This window comes from Mastigoproctus giganteus, chromosome 12 (genome assembly GCF_048544385.1).
Source record: "Mastigoproctus giganteus isolate SK-2022 chromosome 12, ASM4854438v1, whole genome shotgun sequence".
Lineage (NCBI taxonomy): Eukaryota > Metazoa > Arthropoda > Arachnida > Uropygi > Thelyphonidae > Mastigoproctus > Mastigoproctus giganteus.
The window spans coordinates 69621520-69647123 of NC_143586.1; the positions used below are offsets into that span (position 1 = coordinate 69621520).

The 25604-nt window shown below is 36.0% G+C and overlaps 1 protein-coding gene across 1 annotated transcript in view; it reads left to right on the forward strand.

The window, feature by feature from the left end:
- The window catches only part of Khc-73 (Kinesin heavy chain 73), a 959680-nt gene that overhangs the window by 469613 nt on the left and 464463 nt on the right, over positions 1-25604 (forward strand). Inside the window, exon 13 of the mRNA XM_090386270.1 lies at positions 22476-22610. Within this exon, the coding sequence (XP_090242396.1) occupies positions 22476-22610 (135 nt within the window). The remainder of the gene's footprint in view (positions 1-22475; positions 22611-25604) is intronic.

Here is a 25604-nt window from a genome sequence, read left to right on the forward strand (position 1 = left end):
ATATAAAAAATATGTATGTGCGTGTCTTTAATTGCGTGGGAAAATATCACTTAGATGTAAGGAGGCCTAAAGTGGGCGTAGTTAATTTGGAGTTTAAAGTTTTGGTATGGGGACATATGCTTGCGTAAAGATAGAGAGGCAAGAGACTGTAGACTGGTGAGAGTAAGGCAGAAGTATGGGGACAATAGAGTAGGAGGCCCCAGTAGATCAGTGAGGAATGCATATGCCTCACCAGAAGGAAAGGAAGGGTGGGGCCCTCCCACCCCAGGTTTTAAACAGAGTTGGGCTAGGTTTCCTGGCTCAGATCGCTATGTGGCATCGGCAGCTAGGCTGCATGTCACACACGACAACTCCGTCCGAGTTGTTGGTCCGGTATTTGTCCTGGAACAGGAGCAAGGATCCCTTTGTTCCAGCTACGTGGATGTCCTCAGATTCTGCTTGTGGTTGTAGGCGACTAGTCGTGTACCTCGTGGGTGTTCATTATTATGTTCACTTCTTGTTCCTCCTTCATTGTCACAGTCGATGTACCTATGGTTCAGTCCGATTTGTTTTTAGTCGTTGTCTCATCTGTGATAGGACATTGGGGTTTACTTTTCATTTCACCTCATTAGTTCCAAGCTTTTCTCGTTGGTTACTGTCCATATTTTTAAACAGTGCCTTGAGGCTTAGATTTATCCTGATCCAGTTGCTTTATTCAGGATTGAATTTATCCTGGGAGCAGTTGTTGGCGATGGCGTAGTTGGCTCTCCGTCTTGCAAACAGTTTCTGGGTGAAATCAGTGAATGCTAGATACTTGTCTTTGGTGTCCAGGAGGTGTTGTTCAAGTCCTCTTGGTAGGTATCTGATCTTGGTGATTAAGGTGTTGCATAGGTCGTCATAGAGCTGGCAGTCATACATGGGGTGATACCAGTCTCTAATCCTCCGCAAACACAGGTGGGGTCGTCTTCGCTCCCAAGGAGTGATAACTTTGCATTAATGGCCCCATGGCCTGTGAATAGATAGGTTGATTGTAAGCCAGGGGAAAACCAGTTGGGTGACGTGGGATATACTTGAGTCACATTAGGTATGAATTTTCTCTTGATGTCTCCAGTACTGGAATTTTGCCATCTCTTCTGCCACACCTATATTAGGTGCGTGTTAAGTCTCTTCCTCTGTTTTCTGATTAGCGTTCGGGTCTGTTGTGAAGTCCAGGCAGGTTTTTGAGATGCCCTTGGTATGGTGGTATATAAGACTTCATCTGACTATTTCCAGGTGCAGTGGGATTACTCCTGAAATGACTTGGAGAGCATGGGTACTGACCGGGCTAGCCGGGTGGTTAAAGTGCCTGCCTGGCAACCCAAATGTTGTGGGTACGAATCCTGCCTCGGGCTTGGATCAGAGTAAATGTAAAAACCTTTGGGAGGTGCATTGCCACAGAAGCTGATGCGCCAACAACTAACAAAAAAAAAAAAAAAAACTGACAATACTGCATGCAAGGGTGATGGGCAGTAGTATGGTTCTTTGGGTGGAGGCTATTAGTCGCTTGTTGGAAGCGAGTGTGGCCTTTTGGAACCACACCTGCGGCATATGTTATGATTGGGATGTACACAGCCTTGTAGAAAAGATGGAGCATGCGCCGGGTGGGTCCTCAATCCTTTCGGGTGACTCGCGATCATGGCTGAGTAGGATCTGATTTTTTTGCGGATGTATTTTATATGCTCTGTGAAGGTTAGTGTGGTGTCTAGGATCACACCCAAATATTTGATCTATGCAGAGAATTTAATGGTCATATTGTTTTATCTTTATTTGTGGGGGCTGTCTGCTTTGTAAGGTGCATTTGAGCAATATTGAGTTGGTCTTTGCTGGGGAGATTGCAGCTGATTGTGTCCAGCCCATTGCTGTCGTTTGTCCAGGGAGGTGTTGGCTATGCTTTCCAGTTCTGCTCGTGAATTTGCCTTAACGGTAATGATGAGGTCATCGGCGAAAGCCTGAGCTTTGACCTCCCCATGGTTCTGGGTAAGAAAGCCGTCCAGTACAATGTTCCACTGTAGGACGGAGCTCTGCGGGCAGCCTCTGTAAATGTTCCTAGTCAGTGTCTGGAAGGGGGATTTCTCTGTCTGAGAGGTAGCTTTTGACGAGATTGTAGAGGTTTCCCGGAATACTAGCGGCCCCGAACCTCGTCAGGACGCTCGGCCACCAAAGGGAGTCGAACGCTCCAGCGAAGTCCACAGAGATCATGAAGTATTTTTTGTTGCATGTGGCTACTTTATCCAGTAAGTGCTGAAGCGCATCCACTACCAAGGACCCCTGTCTGAAACCAAACTGGTTTGCGGAGGAAAGCCCAGCCCTGTCATAATGCTTCAAGAGTCGGGATTATAGAAGGCGTTCTAGTAGTTTGCTTATTACAGTGAGAAGGGCAATAGGCCTGTATGAGTCTGGAGGTTTGGAAGAGTTCTTTAAGATTAATTTTACATTAGCCTTCTTCCAATCTGTTGGGAAGGTTCCTGTTTGAAGGCAGTTGTTATAGAGATTGAGGAGCAGGTTGGGTGCGATCTCGACCACTTTTTTAATCATTTCTGGTTCAAGCAGGTGGTAGACGTCAGAGTGCCTTGCACATGGATGACTGGACCCAGGGTATCCCAGCAGAACAATGCCCAAAACATGACACCGCCGCCACTGGCTTATTTTCGTCCCAAGGTGCATCCAGGTAAACGATGCACACGTACTCGGCTGTCCACATGGTGCAACAAGAATCGTGATTCTTCGGACCAGACGACCTTCTTCCAGTCACTCAAGGTCCAGTTTCGATGCTAGCATGCCCATTTTAGGCGCTGTCACTGGTGAACCATTGTTAGCATGGGCACTCGGAGTGGCCTGTAGCTAAGCAGCCCTATTTTCAGCAGGTTTCGATGTACTGTGTTGTCACACATTACTCCCCTCACCATCATTCCAATTACTGGCAAGTTGCGCCACAGTCGCCCTTCTGTTGCCACGTACCATCCGGGAGAGCCTTTGCTCACCTCTAGCATCGATGAGCTGTGGTCGTCCAACACCTTGCCTGCGGTTCGTGGGTTTCCCCTCTTCGGACCACCTTCGGTAGATACTAACCACTGCTGACCGTGAACATCCCACCAGCCGTACCGTTTCGGATATGCTCTGACCCAGTCGTCTGGCCATTACAATTTGGCCTTTGTCAAACTCGCTTAAGTCTGCTGCCTTTTCCATCTGAAGAACAAGAGTAACACTGATTAACGGAGCTGAGTTGCTTTTTCTACCGTGTCTCGACTGTAGTTCACCTGCAGTTGCTTCGATTTGCATAACGACTCACTAGTCATAATGTTTTGGCTCATCGGTGTATATGTTACTGTAAAAGCCTGAAATCCAGTAAATCTTAGGTTTGCCTTGGTTGAAGTCCGAAATATCAAACATTTCACGCTATTACCCTCTGATATACCAAATCCTATCATTTAAGAGTTCGCTTTTGGCAAAGAAGCCCATTTGATAATTCTTTTCCTTATGATTGACTTACTGTATAATAGGCGCTCCGAATATAGTGATATGTTGTTATCCAGACATTAGGGGAATAAGAAATATAACTCCTCTGTGCTCTTGTTTAAAAAATCAGAAAAGTGAATGAAGCAGGAAATTATCATTGCTTCCCTTTTCGCACAGTGCAAGCACTTTTCCGATTTTTTCAACAAGGGTGGGGTAGGTATTCACTTCCGGAATATAGTTAATATGTTAGCCAGACAATATGCTGGGTTTATGTTTCTATGATTTATGTGTTTCTTGTTATTGTACACTATAATTTGTGAAGAAAACTTTGCTAAAAAATATATAGCTTTTTATATTTTGAATTGTGAATTGTTGGTTTTTACAAATCACCTTCATGATCCTCTTGGCAAAACTAACTTGAAAATGCAAGGATATACTGTATCAGAGTGGTAAAAGTTGGATATAAAGTGAAAGGTATTGATATTTCGGGCTTTTACCAGTGAACTTGGTAAACCTAGAATTTGCCGTTATTCAGGGTTTTGCAGTAACACACACACACACGAAATTGCAGTCTTTTTCATTTACAAATATATAACACCATACTGACCTCATCTGTCAGAATGTACTGTACAGGTAACCTTCGTATAACACGGTAGTTAGGTTCCTATAAAATGTCGCGTTGTGCGAAACCGTGTTATACGGGACTAAGAAAAAGTACAAAAAGGGGGTTACGTTCCAAAAGCTAACAAAAATATACTATTTCATTAACAAAATGTTTACAAAAATAAACCATTCTAGATTTCGTGTATCTTCTGCTCTTTAAAAAATCAGTAATCTGGTTTGCTTTTGCTTGATAAATCTTTGTGAATTTCATCGTATGAAACTATGCATTTTTGAAGCTCCCTTTTGAAATTTGGGCTCCTTTCATTCAAGAATCTGCATTCAAAACATAAGATTCTGATTGCTCGGATAACTTTTTGCCTTCCCGTATGCTTTTTAGTGTAAAATTTGGAAGTTTAGAATTTCCATCTGCGCTATCATCCTCTGAATCGCTTTGGTTTTACCTCCAATGCCATTTCTACCATATCCGCGCGGCTAGCCACTTTTTCTGCCAGTAATTCTTGATCGTCTTCCGTAATCATATATTTTTATTTTTTTAGGAGCATTGGCGACTAAGGCCATCTTACTCTGTGTATATTTTCTATAAATTGCATGTGTCTTGAGGTCGATTTTCTGTTTTGCTGGACGAAAACCCGACGTTTCTGTGGAAAAAAAACCATGCGACCCTCGCCTGAGCAAAACTAACTCAGCCACGTGAAAAAGATCCATAAAAATTCCATCATCATTGGGATTCGAACTCGGGTATTTTCCACCCGGTGTGTGGAGGAGGGCGATTCTATCAACTGTGCTACCTACAAGGGCTTCAGTAGTCATATCATCAAAACCTTCCCCTCCCACCCACGTAGCAAAGTTCTACTATCGCAGAGATTCTGTTTTCTGCCGGTTCGACCATATTTGGTGAATGAACTGACTCTGGCCATACATTTTTCCACACGCATTTAACGTTGATGGTTTTTACTTCTTTCAGCGATAAAGCTATGATTCTGATACAGTACACAATTGGGAAATGTTTCCATGCCTCCATTACTTGAATAAATTTGCAATCATTTTTTTTTCCAAAATCCATTGTAACGATTTTCTGATGTAATGAGTTTTAAAGGTGTATAATGCCTTGATCTAATGGCTGAATGAAAGAAGTTTTATTAACCTAGTATAACTGTGGTGGTAGGAACATAACTTCAACGTTTGGATGATTAAATCTTTTGTATGGCCTGGTGTGTTATCCAATAGCAATAAAACTTTGAAATCTAGATTTTTCAACATGTTCAACAAGTACAAGTTCAATAGTACGTAACACGGAGATTTCCCAAAAAAATAAAATACAGGGATTTCTCGATTTTTTTTTTTTTTTTTACTAGCGAGTCAACAGCAGCGATTCAAAAAGAATGGAAAGTTGAAAAATTATATCCAACAGAATAGCAGGGTTTTTCCCCCACAAAAGTTCAAAAATACCCTGTTATGCAAGGTTTACTGAAAAATCTCTAACCATGTTAGAGCGAAACCATGTTATATAAGTACTGTACCGTGTTTTGCAAGGATTACCGCAATTTATCAATCGTGTTGTAGAAGTACTGCGTTATACGAGGGTTGCCTGTACTTCACACAAAGCTGTAAAAACAATTTCAACACTGACTCCTCTCCGCCACTTCGTTTCACGACATGTGTAACTTGGGAAAACAACTTATGTCACGTCCAAAATTACTAAAATAATACCTTAGGAAAGTAGACAGATCAAAACCTACTGAACTCCAACACACAGTTAAGGAATACCATTGTAACGAAAATATCAGTTCAGCCAAATAAAAACTATATGAACTAAAATATGCTATGAAAAAAATATTACTGGAACGAATGTAAAAAGAAAACCTATTTTTTTAAACAATACGATACACTTTTGATCTTATAATCTGCCGTTGTGTTACTGAGAAGATTGTCTGTTTGGGATTAAGGGAGCTTGATCTATCTGCCTTCCTAAAATCTTAATGAGTAATTTTGGAAAAGGGGTTGTTTACACAGAGTTGCATATTTAGTGAAACGGGCTAGTCGCTAATGGATGAGACTCCAGTGTTCAAATTGTTTTACAGCTTTGTGTGAAGAAGTAAACAGTATACATTGCATCATCTAATGGTTGAGGTTGTTATGGTTTTTATAAAAATGAAAATGACTGTGACTACTTTCATGTTTGCATAATTACTTTTTCCAGAGAGAATTACACAAATAAATAAAAAAATTCTGTTCCGTTGAAAATGACATGCGAAAATAAAAAAAAAAAATAATAAAATAAAAAAACAGGATTTTTAAATATTTCCATTAAAAATATATAAAATTATATTTACAGTATTAAAGTAAGTTTTGTTATAATTATTTTGCAATGTAATTTATTGTTCTGAATTTTTTAACTTTATTTTTTCACTCTAACGAAATTTCCTTATAATGAATATATTATTATTATTATTATTATTATTAATAGCTATATGGTGCAAGGAACCTGAGGCTTATGCTGCACCAGCCAAAAAAAAAAAAAAATAATAAATAATAATAATAATAATTTCTGAGTTCACGTGCAGGAATTCGTTATACTAACACTTTCACTGTATTTTGATTATTAAACTTCCGATGGCTGTGAGCTCACTCGCAGCGATGACCTCAGTGCTGCACCCTTCTAATTGTAAACAAGACGGGTAATACAGACAAAGAAGAGATTTTTCATTCCTGGTGCATGCGTCTCTGAGAAAGTGTAGAAGTAGAGGCGATAAATTCTGCCGCTTTTCTGATTTTTCCGTTAGTGTGAACGCAGCCGTGATTGAGCGTACGACATGATAAATGATTCTGATGGATCCAAAATCTGTCACTCCGACTCTGGTTAAGCATGATATTTAGCCCAATTCGCATCCAAGCGCAAAACTACTGAGCGCAAGAAATGAACAGCTACACTAGATTATACTTGAAACTACTGTATAAGTAAATGCACTTTGTGGATTAGAAGGAAAGGAAAAATCAATGATTAGCCTGGACAAAACGGTTTTTTTTTTTTTTTTTTTTTGCTTCTTAACTCGATTCGTGGGAGATCTGGAATCCACCACATTTGCGTGATACACGAAAATAGCATATGGATTTTTATCAACCAGTGCTCACGATATAAAGCTTCCATGTGCCCTTCCTTTGCATTCTTGTGACATTGAGAAACTACATGTACTTCAATTTTTACTTCCTAAAGTGCTTCCTAGTTTACTAACCCAAAGTATGAAGTAGCAATTGTAGTTTCTTTCAAGCAGTTAAGATTAATTTTCATTTTTCATGTAAACCCAGTCTAACTACAAAAATAATATGCAGGTGGATAATATAGGGCAAAGGTAGCAGTGTGCTGGGTTTTTTTTTTTTTTTTTGGTAATAGGTTATGCCAGAGGTCCCAAGCTTTTATACCTTGAGCCCCTTAAAATTTTTCATAAATTTTGTGTATTTCCCCCCCCCCCCCGCCCCCAAGTTCCAGAACAAATACAAATAAACAAATTTCACTTAACATTTAGCTATGAATATACATACTTTTATAAATTAATATATATTTCAATAGATTTAATCCAGTGTTTCTCAACCTTTTTTTTAGTTATCAACCCTAAAGGGCTTTTCTCAGTGGTGGGATTCAGCCGGTTCGCACCGGTTCGGCAGAACCGATACCTAATTTTTTGTTGAGTTCGGCGAACCGGTTGTTAAAATCGCACTTGTGATCAGGGTTCTCTCTAAGGTGGGCGCCTGGTATTCTATGCCATTTATTAATTCAGCAAGAAATTTTCGTTTAGTATCGATAAAATGAAGAAAATGTATGTTCTGACTGATGTTTATCAATGGTATAAGCATAGTGCTTTGTTTATAAAAGTTTATGATATGATCACACGTGGACAGAACCAGTAAAAATATTCAAATATATTGGCACATATGCGCACCTACTCTATAATATATTAAAATAAAACATTTTTAAATTTTTTTTGCAGTAGCCCTTAAAAGGATGAAAAGGCAACAGAGTTTGACAGATTTTTTTTCAATAAGAAACCAAAATCAGAATTTGTTGTATTAGAATTGGCCTTCGATTCAGTTACATCACCAACAATTTTCGTTGAACTAGTTAAATTGGAAAAATAAGATGCAGAGACAATGTTTTTCAGTTATGGAAAGTTTAAATAATGTTGGGCTTACTAAGAACTACCTAGAAAAAAAAATTAATAGGATTTTGCTCTGATGGTGCCAGCGTTATGCATGGGAGAAAATCTGGAGTGAGCACTAGGATTGCAAAAGAGTTTCCAAACATAATAATATGGCACTGTTTAAATCATCACCTCCATCTTGTTTTAGATGATTCGATAAAGGAAACAAAGCAAGTAAATCATTTTAAAATATTTATTGATAAGATATATACTATTTTTCATCAATCCAATAAGAACCAAACTGAACTTTCCAAAATATCCGAACGAATTGAAATTATAAAGATTGGTAGAGTTTTGGGACCAAGATGGGCTGCCTGTAGTTTAAGGTCAACCCTAGCTGTGTGGTGCGCTTATCCAGCACTACATCACTATTTTTATTCAAATAAAAAGTACTTAGGTATGGCTGCCCGTCTTGAAAATATATATTTTATAACTGATTTGGCATTGATGATTGATATTTTAAACGAAATTTCTCTTCTTTCAAATGCACTGCAAGCAAGAAATATAGACATAATAAAGGCTGAAAAACTCGTGATAAGATCTATTAAAGCATTTCAAATGCTTGGAAAGGAAAAGGTTCCATACGAAAAAAAAAGTTGATGAATTAATTACTTCAGAAACCTTCAAAAATATAAAATTTGTAGAAAATCATCGATTTGTCTTGGGCTTCCTCGAGAAAGACTTTTAGAAACATCATAACGAATTTGAAAAAAAAAAAAGACTAATGGATTGTGAACATTTAAAAGCAAGTTGTAGCCAATTTCAAGAGAGGAATAAATTACAATTTCTCAATTTTTTGGAGCCAGATTACTGGAATATTGAAGAAGTACTAGTTCCATGGAAAGCAGCTGAAGAACAATTGCTCGTATTTAATGACATTTTTAATTACCAAATTGATATTAATGATTATCGAGATTTCTTGGAAAACGTTTTAAAAAATTCCCAGAATTATGCAATTCCCGAAAGTGTTCAAAGAGCTACAAATATTGTCAGAACAATTGCTGTAAGTTCAGCAGAAGCGGAAAGGGGTTTTTCAAAGATGAACATAATATGGTCAGAGAAGAGAAGTCGCCTAACTGTTTCTAATATATCAAACACAATGACTATTAGTCTAATCAGCCTACCTCTAAAGGAATGGGATCCTACTCCTACAGTGGTTAAGGATAGATCACTCAGCCGATGATGCTCGGATAAAAGCGAAGAAAATTGCAAGCGAGGACGCCAATCAAGAAGCAATATGGAAATATCTTAAATAACAGTTTTAGTTTTTTGTCAGGTATTATTTAATATTTTTTCATTAATATTTTAAAACTCTTTCTTATAGAGGTCCTCAAAACATAATCTAGTTTTGTGGACCCCTTTTATTGTTCCTATTTAAGTACCTTTCGGTATATAGTTTTTTTATACTTAGAATGGTCATTAGGGCAGCGAACCAGTTGTTAAATTATTTGAATCCCACCAGTGGCTTTTCTAGACAATTTTTTTCCTAATTGCCCTCCCCCCATGAAACTTTAAACAAGAAAATACTTTATACTTATAAGTATAAGGAGTATATATATACTTTATAAGGAGCCTGATGCTCCTTACCTAAAAGTTCAATGTTTTGGTATGATGTTAGTAAGTTTAATTCTAATATCTCCTCTTGAACATATAAATTCTGTTTCTTCCCTTTGTTAATATTTTATTTACTGAACTACAACCATTTTCAACCATATAAGATGTTGGAAAACAAAGAGGTACTTTGGCTGTTTCAGACCACATTGGATAAAGAAGTTTAGTTGTTTTTGATCCCCACAACTCAGCCATTCCACCTTTTTCGAATTTATATTTGCATTCTTCGTTACATTTTAATTCAATGAGTTCTTGAATTTCTTCACTAGCAGACTTGGCATCATATACAATTGGATCCAACATCCATGACTTCACTTCAAAAGAAAATAAATCTGAAAATCTGTTTTTCATTTCACCTTTTAAAGAACACAGATTATCTGAATAATTCTTAAGATCATTCTTGGTGAGAGATTCATTGATTTCAGTGAAGGCTTTTAATACGCGTTTGCAGTCTATCACTGTAATTAATTTCCCTTAAAGTGATACTTCATTAAGTTTCGAAAAATCCAAACCGTATAGTGTATGTTATTTTTGTGTTTGCTCCTTTGCTAAATCTTTGTCTCCTTCGCTTTCTAAAAAAACTAATTATCATATCAAAAAGCTTTACAAATCTTGTTAGACAGTTTCCTTTAGAAAGCCATCTGAATTCAGTATGTAAAAGAAGCCACACATACTGTTCTTCATTATCAACACAAAATTTTCTAAGGCAATTATATTTGCTATGTGACTTCATTTTATTGATGGTTTTAATAACTATACTGGGAGATTGATAAAGAACTGGACTAATATTTTTTTGCACCCAGATGATGATGGTGCACAGTGCAGTGTATTGCAAGAACTTCGGGACATACTTCCTTTAGGTGGCCTATAAAACCTCTATATCTTCCAATCATGGAGGTAGCACCATCAGTGGCACAGGATACCAAATTTTCCAATGGTACTTGTTTTTCATCAAACCATATTTTTAGAGCAGCAAAAATGGATGCTCCAGTATAGTCAGTTTCTATGGATTTTACAAACAACATCTCTTCATGAAATTTACAATCATCAAAAAAATAACGAATGTATGCCATTAGAAAGGTCTTATTGTCAGTAACTGTGGATTCATCAATCTGAATAGAAAATTTTCTCGTTTTTAGTTTGTCAATTAGCTGCTCTTCAATGTTAACTGACATCTTATCTATTCATCTTCGAATTCAATTGTTGCTCAATGGCAATGCTTTTAAAATACTGGAAGGATTTTGATGCAGCACTGTTGAAATTACAGTCTCTAATGCAGGTTGTATAACAGTCTCAGCAACTGCATGAGCACTACCAGTTTTTGCAATAATTTCTGCAATTTTATAAGGTGCAGTCATTCCATTGTCATTTGTTTGTGTTCTTCTTAAATAAGGAAGTAACAGTGTTACTTTGCTTAAAATTCTGTTTTAAATTTTTAAAATATTCGATATGTTTACTAACTATATCAGGATGCTTCCTTTTTAAGTGATCTAAAAGTCTTGATGGTTTTGTAGCCTCATTTGAAAAAGGACTATTACACATAAGACATGTGGGCTGTCTTGAGTCGAATGGGCTTTCAATAAAACTATAAGCTAGATATTCGTCCAGATACTGTTGACACTTTCTTTTCAGCACTTGACATGATTGATGATGGGTTGAATAATACAAAGAATTAAGTAATAAAATATAAACTATTTTTATTTAACTCTCAGAACCCACGTCACTCACAAAAGCAGTGGATCAAAAATAAACAACTTCCACAAGGAACAATAAATCAATACTAATTGTCGCTAAGAAAGTACAGGGGGTCCCCGGTATCTGAGTCCCAGCAGTTACGAGGATTTGAAAATTAAAGAATTAAAGCTTTTTCCCTTGAGAAAATTGACCAAGCACTTGGAATATTGTTTGTGAGAATGATCTTCACGATCGTGCAACAAATGTTAAGTGTGAAGTTAAAGACATAACTAAACAATTTTATCTGAAAAAATGTGACAAAAAAAAAACAAACACAAACTCTGGATTCATTCTTTATTTGTACAGCTGAAAAATAGTGTAACTTCAGTAAACTTTACTTAACCTTAAATTGTGTAGCATATTATAATAAAAAAATGTCTAATAAAATAATTTTCTCATTTTTCAGTTCCTTCATCCAATGAGTCCAAGTACATAATAAACATTACTATATAACATCAGTGTAGGTATACCATATCTACTCATCCTTCACAACGAGTTGCCCATGTATTGCACTACCTCAAATAAGTAATGCTTCTCTTGCAATACCAGGGTATCTGCCCATCCACCGATGAAAAACCAACTAGCTTTGAAACAGTGCCGTCTGGGTGGTGGTGCCCATCGAGAATAAGTAACAGTTGTCTTCTCTATTAGCAAAGCATTATTTATTCAAGGTAGTGCAATACATGGGCAACTCGTGAAGGATGAGCACAATATGAGATATAGATGAAATGATGCTTTTCACACTACTATCATAGTTTTTCTTTAAGAGTTGTCTATGGTGTATCTACACCGATATTATATAGATATAGAATCTTAAACTCTTAAAATATTATGCCTAGTTGCATTTAGTTTTATTTAAATAATAGACATTACGAAAATTGGTCCCCGTTTTAAGTAGATTTGTTTTAAGTGTAATTTTCTGGAACCAATTCTCCTTGGATAATGAGGATCCCCTGTAGAAACAATAGACTGAAACATTTCTCCATCCTATCCAGTCCTTATATATTGACCAATGAAACAAAAGAGTAAATAAATAAACCACTCCTACCGTGCTGCCGCCAAGGTGCAAATGCCAAGGATTGCAGGGATATTACCTCTGAAAGCACTTAGGCATTTAATGCCTATGAAAAGCAAAGGTGGTTGAATTAAATCACACCCACTATCTTCCTTTTATCGAAATTTCTCACTCACTCCTAATATACCTATATGTTAAAAATCAGTTGTCTCGGGAAAAGAAAACTGAATGAGATAAATTAAATATTAAGGAATAAGATGTCATCGGGTAGGGTTGAACTTTGGAGGGCCACAAACCATTGTAATACCCATGATTTTTTGCCCCCCAAACCAATTTTATCCCCTTGGGCGATGTCACCCCCATTGAGAATCCCTGATTTAATCTCAAAGAAATAAAATACAAATGGATTAGTGGGAAGGTTTTTCCTATTTTTTAAAAAAAAGTGCTTCATGAAAACAACAAGTACCCTCAAAAAACCAAGTAAACCCCTGAGGGGGTAGCACCCCACACTTTGGGAACCTCTAGGTTAGACAGATACAGAATTTATAGAGAATATCCATATTATGTCTTTGTCATAATATAGAAAGTGGAAGATGGACCACAGTGAGACAAATATTGCTTATAATTTTTTTATAATTTTTCTTTAATTCATCTGCTTATGTAATTTTTAGGTACATTTGCATATATGTATGTGTATATATGGCTTGACAAATTATGCAAAACCGTACTCACCATGCAAAAAGGGTTTCACCCCACCCAAATAAGGAATTTTTTTTTTTTTTTATTGTATAAAGTCCTAATAGGAATAAGAAGAACAGCAATAAAAAAGTTAGTTTTTGATAATATAGTTTATTATAGTACTAAAAGGGGTTTAGGGCTAAAGCCTCAGACTATGGGAAATTTACTAGATGAACAAGTTAGTGCAAAGCATTATTTTAGTTCATAGTAAATCACTAAAGCAGGTGAAATGGCATCATTTTTGTTACATCCCATATTGCAAACACCTTCTCAACAAGTTTCCTGTTATTGTACTACCTCGAATAAGTAACACTTCCCCAATAGAGAAGACTAATGTTGTTATCCTCGGCTGGTACCACCATCCACATAGTATCGTTTGTAAATGTGTATGGGATAATAAACACTGTTATGCATATCTCTGTCCCTGTTAGACATAGAAAAGTGAAAAGAAAAGTGATACTAGGAGAGGAAGAAGAAGAAATGCTGTTGAAAAAGGAAAGGGGCAGTTACTCTTCAAACTCACATTCACTCAAGTTCACTTATAAATTCCTGAATGGCAACACATTCCCAGTAGGGAAGACCGTTGTTACCTATTCTCAGTATACAAGCTGACACAAATTTCTCCGACCAGCACAAACAAACTGCTAGGACAGCTCATGAAATTCTGTCAATGAGATACAGGAATTTTTCCAGTGTGGACAGGGTGGTGATTGTCTTGTTTTATAAGACAGTGGTTAGACCGTGCCTTGAATATTGCATACTTGTCTGAAAGCCTCATTTCAGAATATAGATCTTTTGGAATGGGTACAGAGAACAGTGATGTGATTAGTCAGGGGGACAGAATAGTGCTTTTACCAAGAAGGACTTCCATTCTTCATATAGAAACTAGGCACTTGTGAGGACCAGTTTGAGGCGATTATGGCTCTAATTGGATGTGATAAACTAAATACTGGTGGCACCCTTACTCTTTCTCGGATCACACACACTTAAGGAGAAATAAATTTAAATGGGGAGGAAATCATAGTAAGATAGATTTGTGAAAGTTTGTTTTCAAACGGAGTATAATTGAGTTTTGGAACAAACTTACACTCCATGTTGTGGAAACAGATAGTTTGAATAAATATAAGGGAGGGTTGGATGTTATGGATGCTTCAAGAAATATACGTTGCCCACTTCTGAAACATTGAGGCAATCCTATGGCTGAATATTTTAATATGAAGTGTGCATGTTTTCGGTGAAATTTAATTTCTAGTGCAGTGTGAAATTTAAAAATATGAGGGGTGATCATTTAATTTGTGGACTGGTGCAAGATCTTATCTTAATTGTCATCATCTGAATTCTGTGGATTTCTCCTTCTCGAAATACTCTCCCTTGAACTTTACACACTTTTTTCGGCATAGTTTTACCCATGCATTAAATGCTTCTTGCAAGCCATTTTTCTAAAGACCATAAAGTGCTTCCATTGTGGCTCTGCAAGCATCATTGTGTTGGATGTGAAACGCTTGGCTTTCAGAGCTTTCTTCAGACAGGGAAACAGGAATAAATTACACAGGGCTAAGTCTGGTGAATAAGGGGGATCTGATAGGACCTCAGCACCTATGGCAGTGATCACTGCCTGCACAATATTAGCCATATGGAGCCTGGCATTGGCTTGATGGAGAAACCACTTCACACTGGAAAGTTTGGTTGCACTGGAATATGGCCATATGCTTCATTCACCTCTTTAACTGTTTCCAATACATTTAAGCCCCATCTCACACAACAATGAATCACATATCTGAGATATGTGATTATTTCACATATCTCATTTGTGAATCAAATAATGATTCACATATCATTATTTGAGAAATCAGGCTTTCTTCCTCCTGAAAAGCATTTCATTTGGTGGTTGGGGGAAAGGAATTGTTTGTTATTTAGACATACTCTAATAGTTGAATTTTTAAGATAATTATTTCTTTCATTCAGAAAAAACACTGGCAGTGCAAAATAATTACGATCTGTGAAAAATTTCTGTTGGGTATCAGTCATTAATTTCACTCAAATGAAGTGGAAAATACCTAGAGATAACACATCACCAGGCCAGAGAAGTATTAAGCCTTATTTTTGACATGATGACTAATGAATTAAGCTGCATGAAGAGAGTTTTTTTTCCGACATTATACTTGCTTCAAAGCAATCATCAGTGACACACGGCTAAAAAAACTCTCTTCGTGTAGCACTAGCTTGACAAATACTGGTGTGTGCACACAGAGTCTGCACAGTAGCAATCAGGGAGAGTGCCTGTAGCAGCAGTTATGGAAGGTTCGCGTGGTAAACATAAAATCTTGCACCAGTCTGCGAATTAAATGATCACCCCTTGTACCTCCTGCTTTTCTGAAATATTTCTTACTTACCTCATTTATGAACATAAACAAACTTTATAAACAACTTTAACAAAACTTTTTATTTTTTCTGTTTTTTCAAGGAACTCCTGCTTTTTCTGAAACAGCTGTGTTCTACTTGTCTTAGCAAAAATATCTGGTGGTTTCCTCCTGCTCATTGTTACCTGATCTCCAACTTTAAAAGTTAGACCATGGAAATATATGATTGTGCTATAGCATATGCTAAAAATGTTTTGTATACTTTCATTTATGCAACATTTTATACACAATCTGGTCCTTAATCACTGCCCTTGTGGCTTGCAAGACAATTTGAGTGGCGCCTCCGTAGCCAGGTGGGAAGGAGCAGCAGTGCGTAGCACAACGCTTCTTGATTAGACCGGTGTTCGAGCCCGTGACCACCAAATACGGAGAATGTGGAAAAGTCAAGGGAATGACCACAGCATATTCCCGGAGCAATATGGCCTTAGTTGCTAATGCTCCTAAAAAAAAAAAAACAAAATAACAAAATAACAATTTGAGTTTGACACTCCTGTACTGGATATTCATGGTGAAATTTCATTGGGTTGAGCTGGGTTGGGTTGTTTCCTTCAATGATGGAGTCGGGGGGAACACATGAATAAAGAAATTCATTGCATGTTGTAGCTTTCCTAATTAAAAAGCATTCATTGTTTTCAGAGTCCACCTATGCTTAAAATACACTAGTTTTGCAATTAATGAAAAACTTTATTGGAAAAGATTGAATGACACTTTTGTTTCCCATATTTAGAGGATGTCACAAAAGACTTCATTATCACACACTTCACTTACTAATTTTTCGATAATTTTGAATAATTATTGATACCCTTTTAGTAGCCATGCATTTTCAATTCCAGTAAAGTTGAATTTTCATGTTAATGTGAAAAGAAAAGTTATACATTCAAATAAAATTGACATATTAATATGTGAAGAAAAGTAACAATAAATTGTAATTTGTGTACCATATTTCTGAATATATATATTTCCTATAAATAAAACATGCTTTCAAAATGATGCTCTGAATAAAATATTTTTGCATTTATAAAGCACAAATTTCTTTTTATTAATTATTGATTTTAAAATCAATAGTACATTTGTAAAATAAAGCTGAAATTAATCTTGCACATGTATTTAAAAACATGCAGCAGTGGTTATTTAATAATGATTCTTTGAAAAGATTTTCTGTGATATTCTGATATTCATTAGTATTATTATCGGTAGTGATAATAATACTAATGAATATTATTATAGACTTAGTATTATTATCGGTAGTGACAAATGATACAAGAAATCAAGCTTATAAAACATCAGCCAAAAAAAAAAAAAAAAAATCCTCCCACACCACTTTTCCATCCCCCTCTAATAGCTTGTCAGGTTTATCCTTCAATTTATTCAAACTACCACTTCCACAACAACAACTGGAACTTTGTTCCAGTTGTTATTGTGGAAGTGGGTAGTTTGAATCTGTCAACTGGCTGAAGGAAAACTTCCTTACATCTGCTTTGCAACCATCCATCCTCGATTTGAATTTATGCCCCTTCATATAGTAGTCTGAGCAAGTGGAAGAACGCCATCAATACTGAGCTTGCTTAACCCATTCATAGTGCTAACCACCTCAGTCAGATCACCGCACATGTGCATAGTCTCCAGACACTGAAATCTGCAGAACCAAAGTCTTAGTAAGACTATGCTTTTGTTCTCTTCTGGAAACTTCCTATTCCAGAAACTCTACATCATTCCTAAAATGAGATCTACAGATCTGTATGCAGTATTCAAAATGCAACCTTACTATTGCCTGGCAGCCTGTCTGTACTGTTCAGGGAACTTCATATCTGACTGTACAGTACAGTTATTCCCAGCCCAGGTCTTTTTTATGTTCCACTACCCTGAGTGTAGAACTACACAGTGGGTATGTTAATCTATGATTACTGCTACCTATATGCAGTAAATTGCATTTGTCAGTATTAAACTTCAGCTGCCATTTCTCAGGCCATCTGCTATCTTGTTGCAGTAGCTTACCCTGATTACTGTCATTAATCACTCTGCTAATCTTTATATCATCTGTAAACTTAGAATCATTGATACTTGTAGAAAACAACAATAGGCCCAACACTGAACCTTGGGGAACTCCACTAATAACATTAGTGTAGTTAATAAGCAGAAGGGCAGTGTCCATTAATAACCACTCTCTGTCTCCTTCCACTCAACCATCCCTTTATGTAGAGCAGTAGCTTTCCCTTAATGCTACATTGCTCCAATTTGTAAAGCAGTCTTTTATGTACAACAGTATAAAAATGAGCAAACAATATCAAATATAAAATAAGGCAACCTATATGATTAGAACTTTCCAGCACTATTTACCACAATTAAAATAACAGTTCCATTCCCGTGCACTGCATTGCTATTTATGATATTCACACCAAATTACTGATAGAAAAGCACTATGAATATTAAGTTATAACTTACAAAATCTCTAGCTAAATTTAAAAGTAAGCTAATGAATGTGACCAGGACTGTTAAGCTATTTATTGAATACAATTTAATATGTTAATTAAGAAAAAAAAAAGGCAGTTTTCAAAAAAACTTATCCATTTCCAAGAGCTCAGAATTCTTTGACTGCACAGTTCAAAGCTCCCTTTCCCTATCTGAAAATGAATGTATTCATTGCAATGAGAATTTACTGTACTTGTGTTTTAAAGATAATTAAATTAAGATATTTGTTATAATCACATTTACACAAAAAGTGAAGCTTCTTTTTTCTTTATGAATAAGATAAAGTTTAGTTTGCAAGCAGAAAATTAATCAATTGGCTGAAGGAAATGCCATTTCCTTTCCTCACTTAAGAAACAATTATGAAAAAATTGTACTATGCAGTATGTGGAGAGAAATAGAATGATTCTCTAACACGACCAATGTAATACAGAGTTAAACTCATTCACACATAAACTTTATACACATTTGGAAGAATTAAGGGGAAAGAAATAAGCTATACAAAAACTTTTCACCTTGATTGTTCTTTAAACCTTTACAAATGATATAAACAATAAGTATGCATGTATACTGTATGTACACTCACTGTGATCTCCAATTATTGTCTTGTTATATTACTTATGTATAAAAACCGTTTTGTCAGGTTGGTTAATCAGTTGTGCTCTTATCATGGATAAGAGTTTTTTTTTTTTTTTGGTACCCTGTTCCTTATTTACCCAATGATGCATTGTTTATGATAAGGCAAGTGAGAGGCTGTATTATTTGTTTACATATGTAAGCATTGTATTAATAACAAACATGATATCACTTTTTAGTCATGCTCACACTTTTCATTGCTTGGAGGAAATACAAAAAAAAGTGTATTAATATCAGTGCTTTTTATAGCAACTTCCTTTTTAATGTCCCAGCATGCTATAATGACCTGTGTGGTAAGTCCTACCTGATTTTCTATAAATCTAATTGCAGTTTTACATTTGTTATAATGACTTTGAAAGGCAAACAAATTCTCTTTAATCATCTGAAAATTTTTTTATTATTATTACAATATTCTCATTTCAAAATGAAAGAATACTAATAATTTATTGAAGCTAATGATGAGCCTGCAGACCAATCATTAGAAATCACTTGCAGTTAGCCTGCAAGCTATTAACTGCAACTAGAAGTTTATTTCATTATACAGTATGTACTGGCTGTATGTTTATGAATATGGCTACTATGAAGTGGGTAGATTTTCCAGTCACAAATAAAATTATAATTTTACAAGCTATAGATAATGGTATGCATTCTAAAACTGACATCTCTAAATAGTTCAGCATTCCTAAGAGTACACTATTTACTGTTCTGAAAATTTGAAAAAGATTGAATTGAGAGAAATCTTAGAGAAATTTGCTGCACAAGGTAGGATTAGAGTGTGATGGCTAGATCTTGAAAGGGTACTCTTGGGATCAAGCAAACCAAAAAGCTAGATGCAATCAAAATCTATGAAGAATGGATTAGAGACTTATATCTCAAGAAGAGCAGGAGAAGAGAAAATTTTTGCTGTTTGTGGATAAATACACTTCTCATTGACAAGTGAATGGCTTACTTGCAGTCACTGTCAAGTACCTGCCACCTAATATGATATGAGTTCTTCAAACACCTGAACAAGATGTAATCCAGTGCTTTAAGGAAAACTATCAAAGAGTGCTATTAAACAAAATTGTGGTGTGTCTCAAAAGCAAAACACAATGTAAAATCAATGTGCTACAGACATTGTATTTTTGTGTTTCAGTGTGGGATGAGATTAACAAAAAAAAGTGATAGCCAGCTTCTTCAAATATGCCGGATGTGTTGCCTTGAATGATACAATGAATGAAGCTTTGCATATTTCTTTTATTTGCAAAGAACAGTCTGATAATAGTAAAGAATATTTTGAGGATGTATGTCATTGCTTAAACTTAGAAGGACGTGTGTTTTGAAGACTACACTGAAGTGGATGTGGACTTATGTTTCAGGATATGCATGAATAATGTGGAACTCATTGCAGATGTAACAGAACCCAAAATTTGTGATAAAGAAGAGGTACTCACTGTGGTTTAACAAGAAGTTTCATTGAAGGACACTCATCAAGGGGGCGAACTTTTACCTCGTTTTTCTCACCCAGCCTAAAACTAACTACAAGAATGAATTAACCACTATCGTGTGGCTTCATAATTCTCTTTTAAAACATGCTTTTTGACTGAAACAGTGCATTTTAACAGATTATTTTGGAGTCTGAAACCAATTCTTCTGTCTATGGTTAAGTCTTGATATATATATATATATATATATGTGTGTGTGTGTAGATGTTCAAATATATATGTAGATACTGTACGCACATAATTTACAAGTAATCTTACTACACTGTGTGATCAGTGCAAAATGTACACTCTTCATTTTATTGCTTAACAATAGAAGTAGTAATGGCAAATGATGCAAGAAAACAAGCTTATATAGCATTAACCAAAAAAAAAAAAAAAGTTCATCAATCCGTACCCTCCAAGAATTTGTTGAATTTATTCAACCCATTCACTTCTACAACAACAACAGATGGAAGCCTGCTCCAACAATCAACCATTTGCTGGCTGAAGGCAAACTTCCGCACATCAATTCTGCAACATCGTTCCTCAACTTGAATTTATGGTCCCTTGTGTGTGGTCTCAGCAAGTGAAAGAATACCATTAACATTCAGCTTACGCAATCCATTCAAGGCTTTAAACAACTCAGTCAGATCTCCCTACAGATGCCTGGTTTTGAGATGTTGCAATTTGTAGAACTGACGCCTTTCTAGGTAAGAGCACCCTTTTGTTCTCTTCACCAATCTGGTCACCCTTCTCTGCACTCGTTCCAGCAGATCTACATCATTCCTAAAGTGGGGGCTGCAGAGCTGTATACAATACTCAAGATGTGGCCTAACCATGGCCTTCTTATTGTACAAAGGGATAATCACTTCCTTATCCCTGCTAACAAAGTTTCTATATATCATTGACAAAACCCCATGAGCTGGCCTTGCAGCATATCTGCACTGCTCAGAGAATATTTTGTCTCACTGCACAATTACCCTCAGGTCTTTTTCATTCTCCACTACTCTTGCGTAGTGTATAAGTTACTCTGGAGTTACTGCTACCAATGTGCAGTACCTTGCATTTTTCAATGTTAAACTTCAATTGCCATTTCGCAGCCCATCAACCCAATTTTCCTATATCTTTTGCAGTAGCCTTATGACTGTCATTAACCACCTTGCCAACATATGCATCATCTGCAAATTTAGACATTAAGCCTGATATACCTATAATAATACTGTAGTAAAAAGTAAATTGCAGCCATTATCAACCCACTGCAGGATGGAAGCCTCCTCAACAATTCATGATGAGGGAAATGGACCATAATCTGCCACGCTGGTCCAGTGTGGGTTGGCAGATCGACCGTATTTAGCAGTCAGGGGCTTGAACCCCAGTCTACTCAAAGAGCATGTGCCCTGCACTCCCGCTCCTGACCACTTGGCTACGGAGGCCTCTAATATGTAGTATATATTCTTAATTAGATTATTCTATATTATTAGCAAAATTACATTAAATGCTGAAACTTTTCTTTGTTATTTTTTGCTGATTTTATGAACTATCAGTATAAAAGCCATATTTCTCATTCCCTTGGGTTGGGGAGGTTAATATGAAGGACTTTGAATGTAATATGTTATCCCTGATTAAGTGCAATTTTGAATACATGGCTTTTTGAAAATCATCAGGGTACTCTCAAACTGGATATGGATACCTAAATAATTCAGTACCATACAATCGGGGCTTGAAATGGATATGTTATTAAATGAAATGCTCATCGGCATAATAGAACAGAAGATATGTGAATTATTGATGCATGTAACAAGATAGATTAATGTTTTGGTGCATTCCTAGGATCAAGCAAGTCCTAGAAGTCCTGTGTAAAATAGAGACTTAAGTGTCATCAATGGACCCTCTGAGACTAGGGATGCATTTGTTGATATTGATGACAGTCAATAATGCTGTTGAATTATAGGTTTTGCAAAAAATGTGGTTTAAAAAGAACTGTTGCAATAATGGATTATTTTAGTAAGAAAAGAACTTTCTGATATTTTGTAAATCTAAACATTGTTTCTTTTGCCAGGCTTTTAAAATTTATTGAAATCAGTCTTTATTTTTATAGGAAAGACAACAAGCATTAGAAAAAATGGGTATTTCTGTACAAGCATCAGGAATTAAAGTGGAAAAAGACAAATATTATCTGGTTAATCTTAATGCTGATCCTTCCATGAATGAACTATTAGTTTATTATTTAAAAGTAAGTTTTGTTAAGTTTTATGATTTTAAGTACTTAGGTTTTTTACCTTACTAATCATTGCTCCAGATACGTATGTTAAACAATAAAGTAACATCCTCTGATACTGATTATCAGAGTAATAATGAATTATTCCTTTGATTTTGTTTCTGTATACTAGTAGAAGCAGAAGAGATACTTATAAATTTTGGTTACCAGAATAAAAGCATCTGAGATTTTCTGAGATGTATTTTACCAGGTTACCTGTTTGACGTGGCATCTTTGACACACATACACAGATGCACACATGCACAAGCACACAATAAACTTACATTATAATACAATTGCTTATAGTGCTCTCTTTCCTTTAACACTCTCCCCAGTTGATTCTACGAAGTGCCATGCATTTTTCAATATACATTCTGTAGCATTCCTGTTTAAAATGCATCACTGAAAATTTATATCTACATGCGATCATAAAAAAGTAACATCACTGATGTTGCTTTTTTATGGTCTCAAGTATAAACCAAGATATTACCCTTCCTTCCTCTTGGAGTTTTGGTTTTGGAAAAAGGCTGATAGACACTAAATTCTAGAAATAATTTATGGTGCAGTAGTTTGTAATATATTCAACTCAAAACTTTGTATGTAGAAAAGCCACTCTTTATAACTCAGTGTCTAGCCATTCATTGTTACATTAACAACTCTTCAACTTTTTTTTTTTTTTTCCCCAATTCAACATTGTTTATTTGATTTCCTTGCTGGTACCATAAGTGTGTGTGTGTGTGTGTTCAATGTACATCAATAAATTTTGTTAATTTTGGCATTATTACTATGTACAAATATTCATCCATTCGAAGTCTTGACTTATTGCGATAGTGCTTTGTCAATGAAGAGGACAGACAACTTTTGTCAGTAAACCCTTTGATTTCAAGTATTTACTTACAGATAGAATGAATTTATTAAAAAACTCAATTTTTAAAAATTTCGTGATTTTGGCACGTTCTAGGTTGGTTATAGTATTTACATGGGAAGAACTATTTCTGTTCTCTTGAAAGATCGTGGCTGCTTAGTTTTCCCAACTATGAATGATTTTATCTTGTTTTGTACTTCTAGCAGTGGCATTGGAGCATGCCATTATAGTTATGTGCTCCCTGTTGCTTTTATGACTAGGTACTGTTCTTTCAGACCGAGCAATGAGTGTTTTTGATGGAAGTACTCAGTAGCGTAGGATCGCTATGCTACTGAGTACTTGGTAGCATAGAAATACCTTGGCATTGGGGTAGGTGCCAAGGGTGTTAGTATCAGAAGGGTGCCACTGACAGGCCATATTCAGCTCAAAACTTTGTACGTAGAAAAGCCACTCTTTATAACTCAGTGTCTAGCCATTTATTGTTACATCAACAACTCTTCAACTTTTCTTTTTTCCAATTCAATGTTGTTCATCTGATTTCCTTGTTAGTACCATCAATAAATTTTGTTAATTATGGCATTATTACTATGTACAAATATTCATCCGTTCTAGGTTGGTTATAGTACTTATAACCAACTTAGATTCAATTCTGTGCCAAGCTGTTTCAATGCCCAAGGTTAGCTGACGAAATGGCATCCCTAGATGATGATGTTGCATCAGGATGAGATCAGAGGGCAAGGCAAAATGGCATGTTTTTAGAGGGTGATTCAAGCCTGCATGTATCTGTAAATATGAGTATATACTGCATACCAGCATAACTCTATTTGCCATCTAGAACATAACTCTGAAGGGATCAATCAATCAACCACTTCATCAGTGCATGCTCTAATGCATAGTAGTTTGCAATTCACGCATTGTGTACGTTCTGCCATATTGAATAAGTTAGAAGTTATAAATAATGTGTGTTTAGTGCTTTCTATCTTCTTCTTCTTCGCCTTTTCCCACGTTATATGGGGTCGGCATTCAATGTTCCTGATTCACACTTTACATCCTCTTCTTCTCCTCTAGTTGGATTAACTTCTTAACCGGAACACATCTATTGGTTTTGGCATAGTTTTTACAACCAGATGCCCTTCCTGACGTCAACCCTCACCATTTATCCGGGCTTGAGATTTAAGCTGCCGATCTACTAAACCTGCCATAGCCATATAAATGGAGTAGCTCTTATTCAGTGATGAAGCTTCCTCGTGATGTCCCAATTTAATAATGTTATGCAATTTATGCCGAATTTCTAGTCACCACTGAATAAGCAAGTGGCACTGCTGTAGTTCTTTTATCTCCTGGAAACATCCAAATGACTGACTCGATAGAATTACTGTGACCTTGAAAATACCAATAATGTATAACTCAGCAACACGTGAGTATTTTTAAATACAATTTGGTATCCTTAAAACTCCTACATCAAAGCTATCAGGTAGCAAAACTATTCTACTAAGAATTCCCAGTGACTGATTATAGTTCCTTAAAAATTTAATGACCTTGAAATTTCCAATGTTTTCCTATGTCCAAACTAATAATGATAGCCATTTTAAAAAAGTTCACAGTCCGAAAAATAAAACCACCTTTAGGTCCCAAATCTTAGCCTATCACTCACCCACACTTATTTTATCTAAAATATAACTTCTTTTTGAGCTACATTCCCGAAAACCTTCTTTAATAATTTATTTTAATAGCACCCTAATTTAGCTAGCATACAGCTGGTGCCACCTGCGCTTTTGTGCTTTCTATATAAACAGGTAATCGTGAATAATGTGATTTATAATTTAAATAAAACAACAAAAGCCTAATTAATTTTAGGCATGCCACGATCGTAATCCATTTGTTACATGGAAATTTTTCTCTGTTCTGCGGAAACTATTTTAAATGTAATTTCCAAGGGAATTCAAAAAAAAATTTGCTAAATTGAAAAATCTCTCTCTCTCTCTCTCTCTCTCTCTCTCTCTCTCTCTCACACACACACACACACACACACACACACACACACACACACACACACACACACACACACACACACACACACACACACACCAAAATCAGTTTGCTTG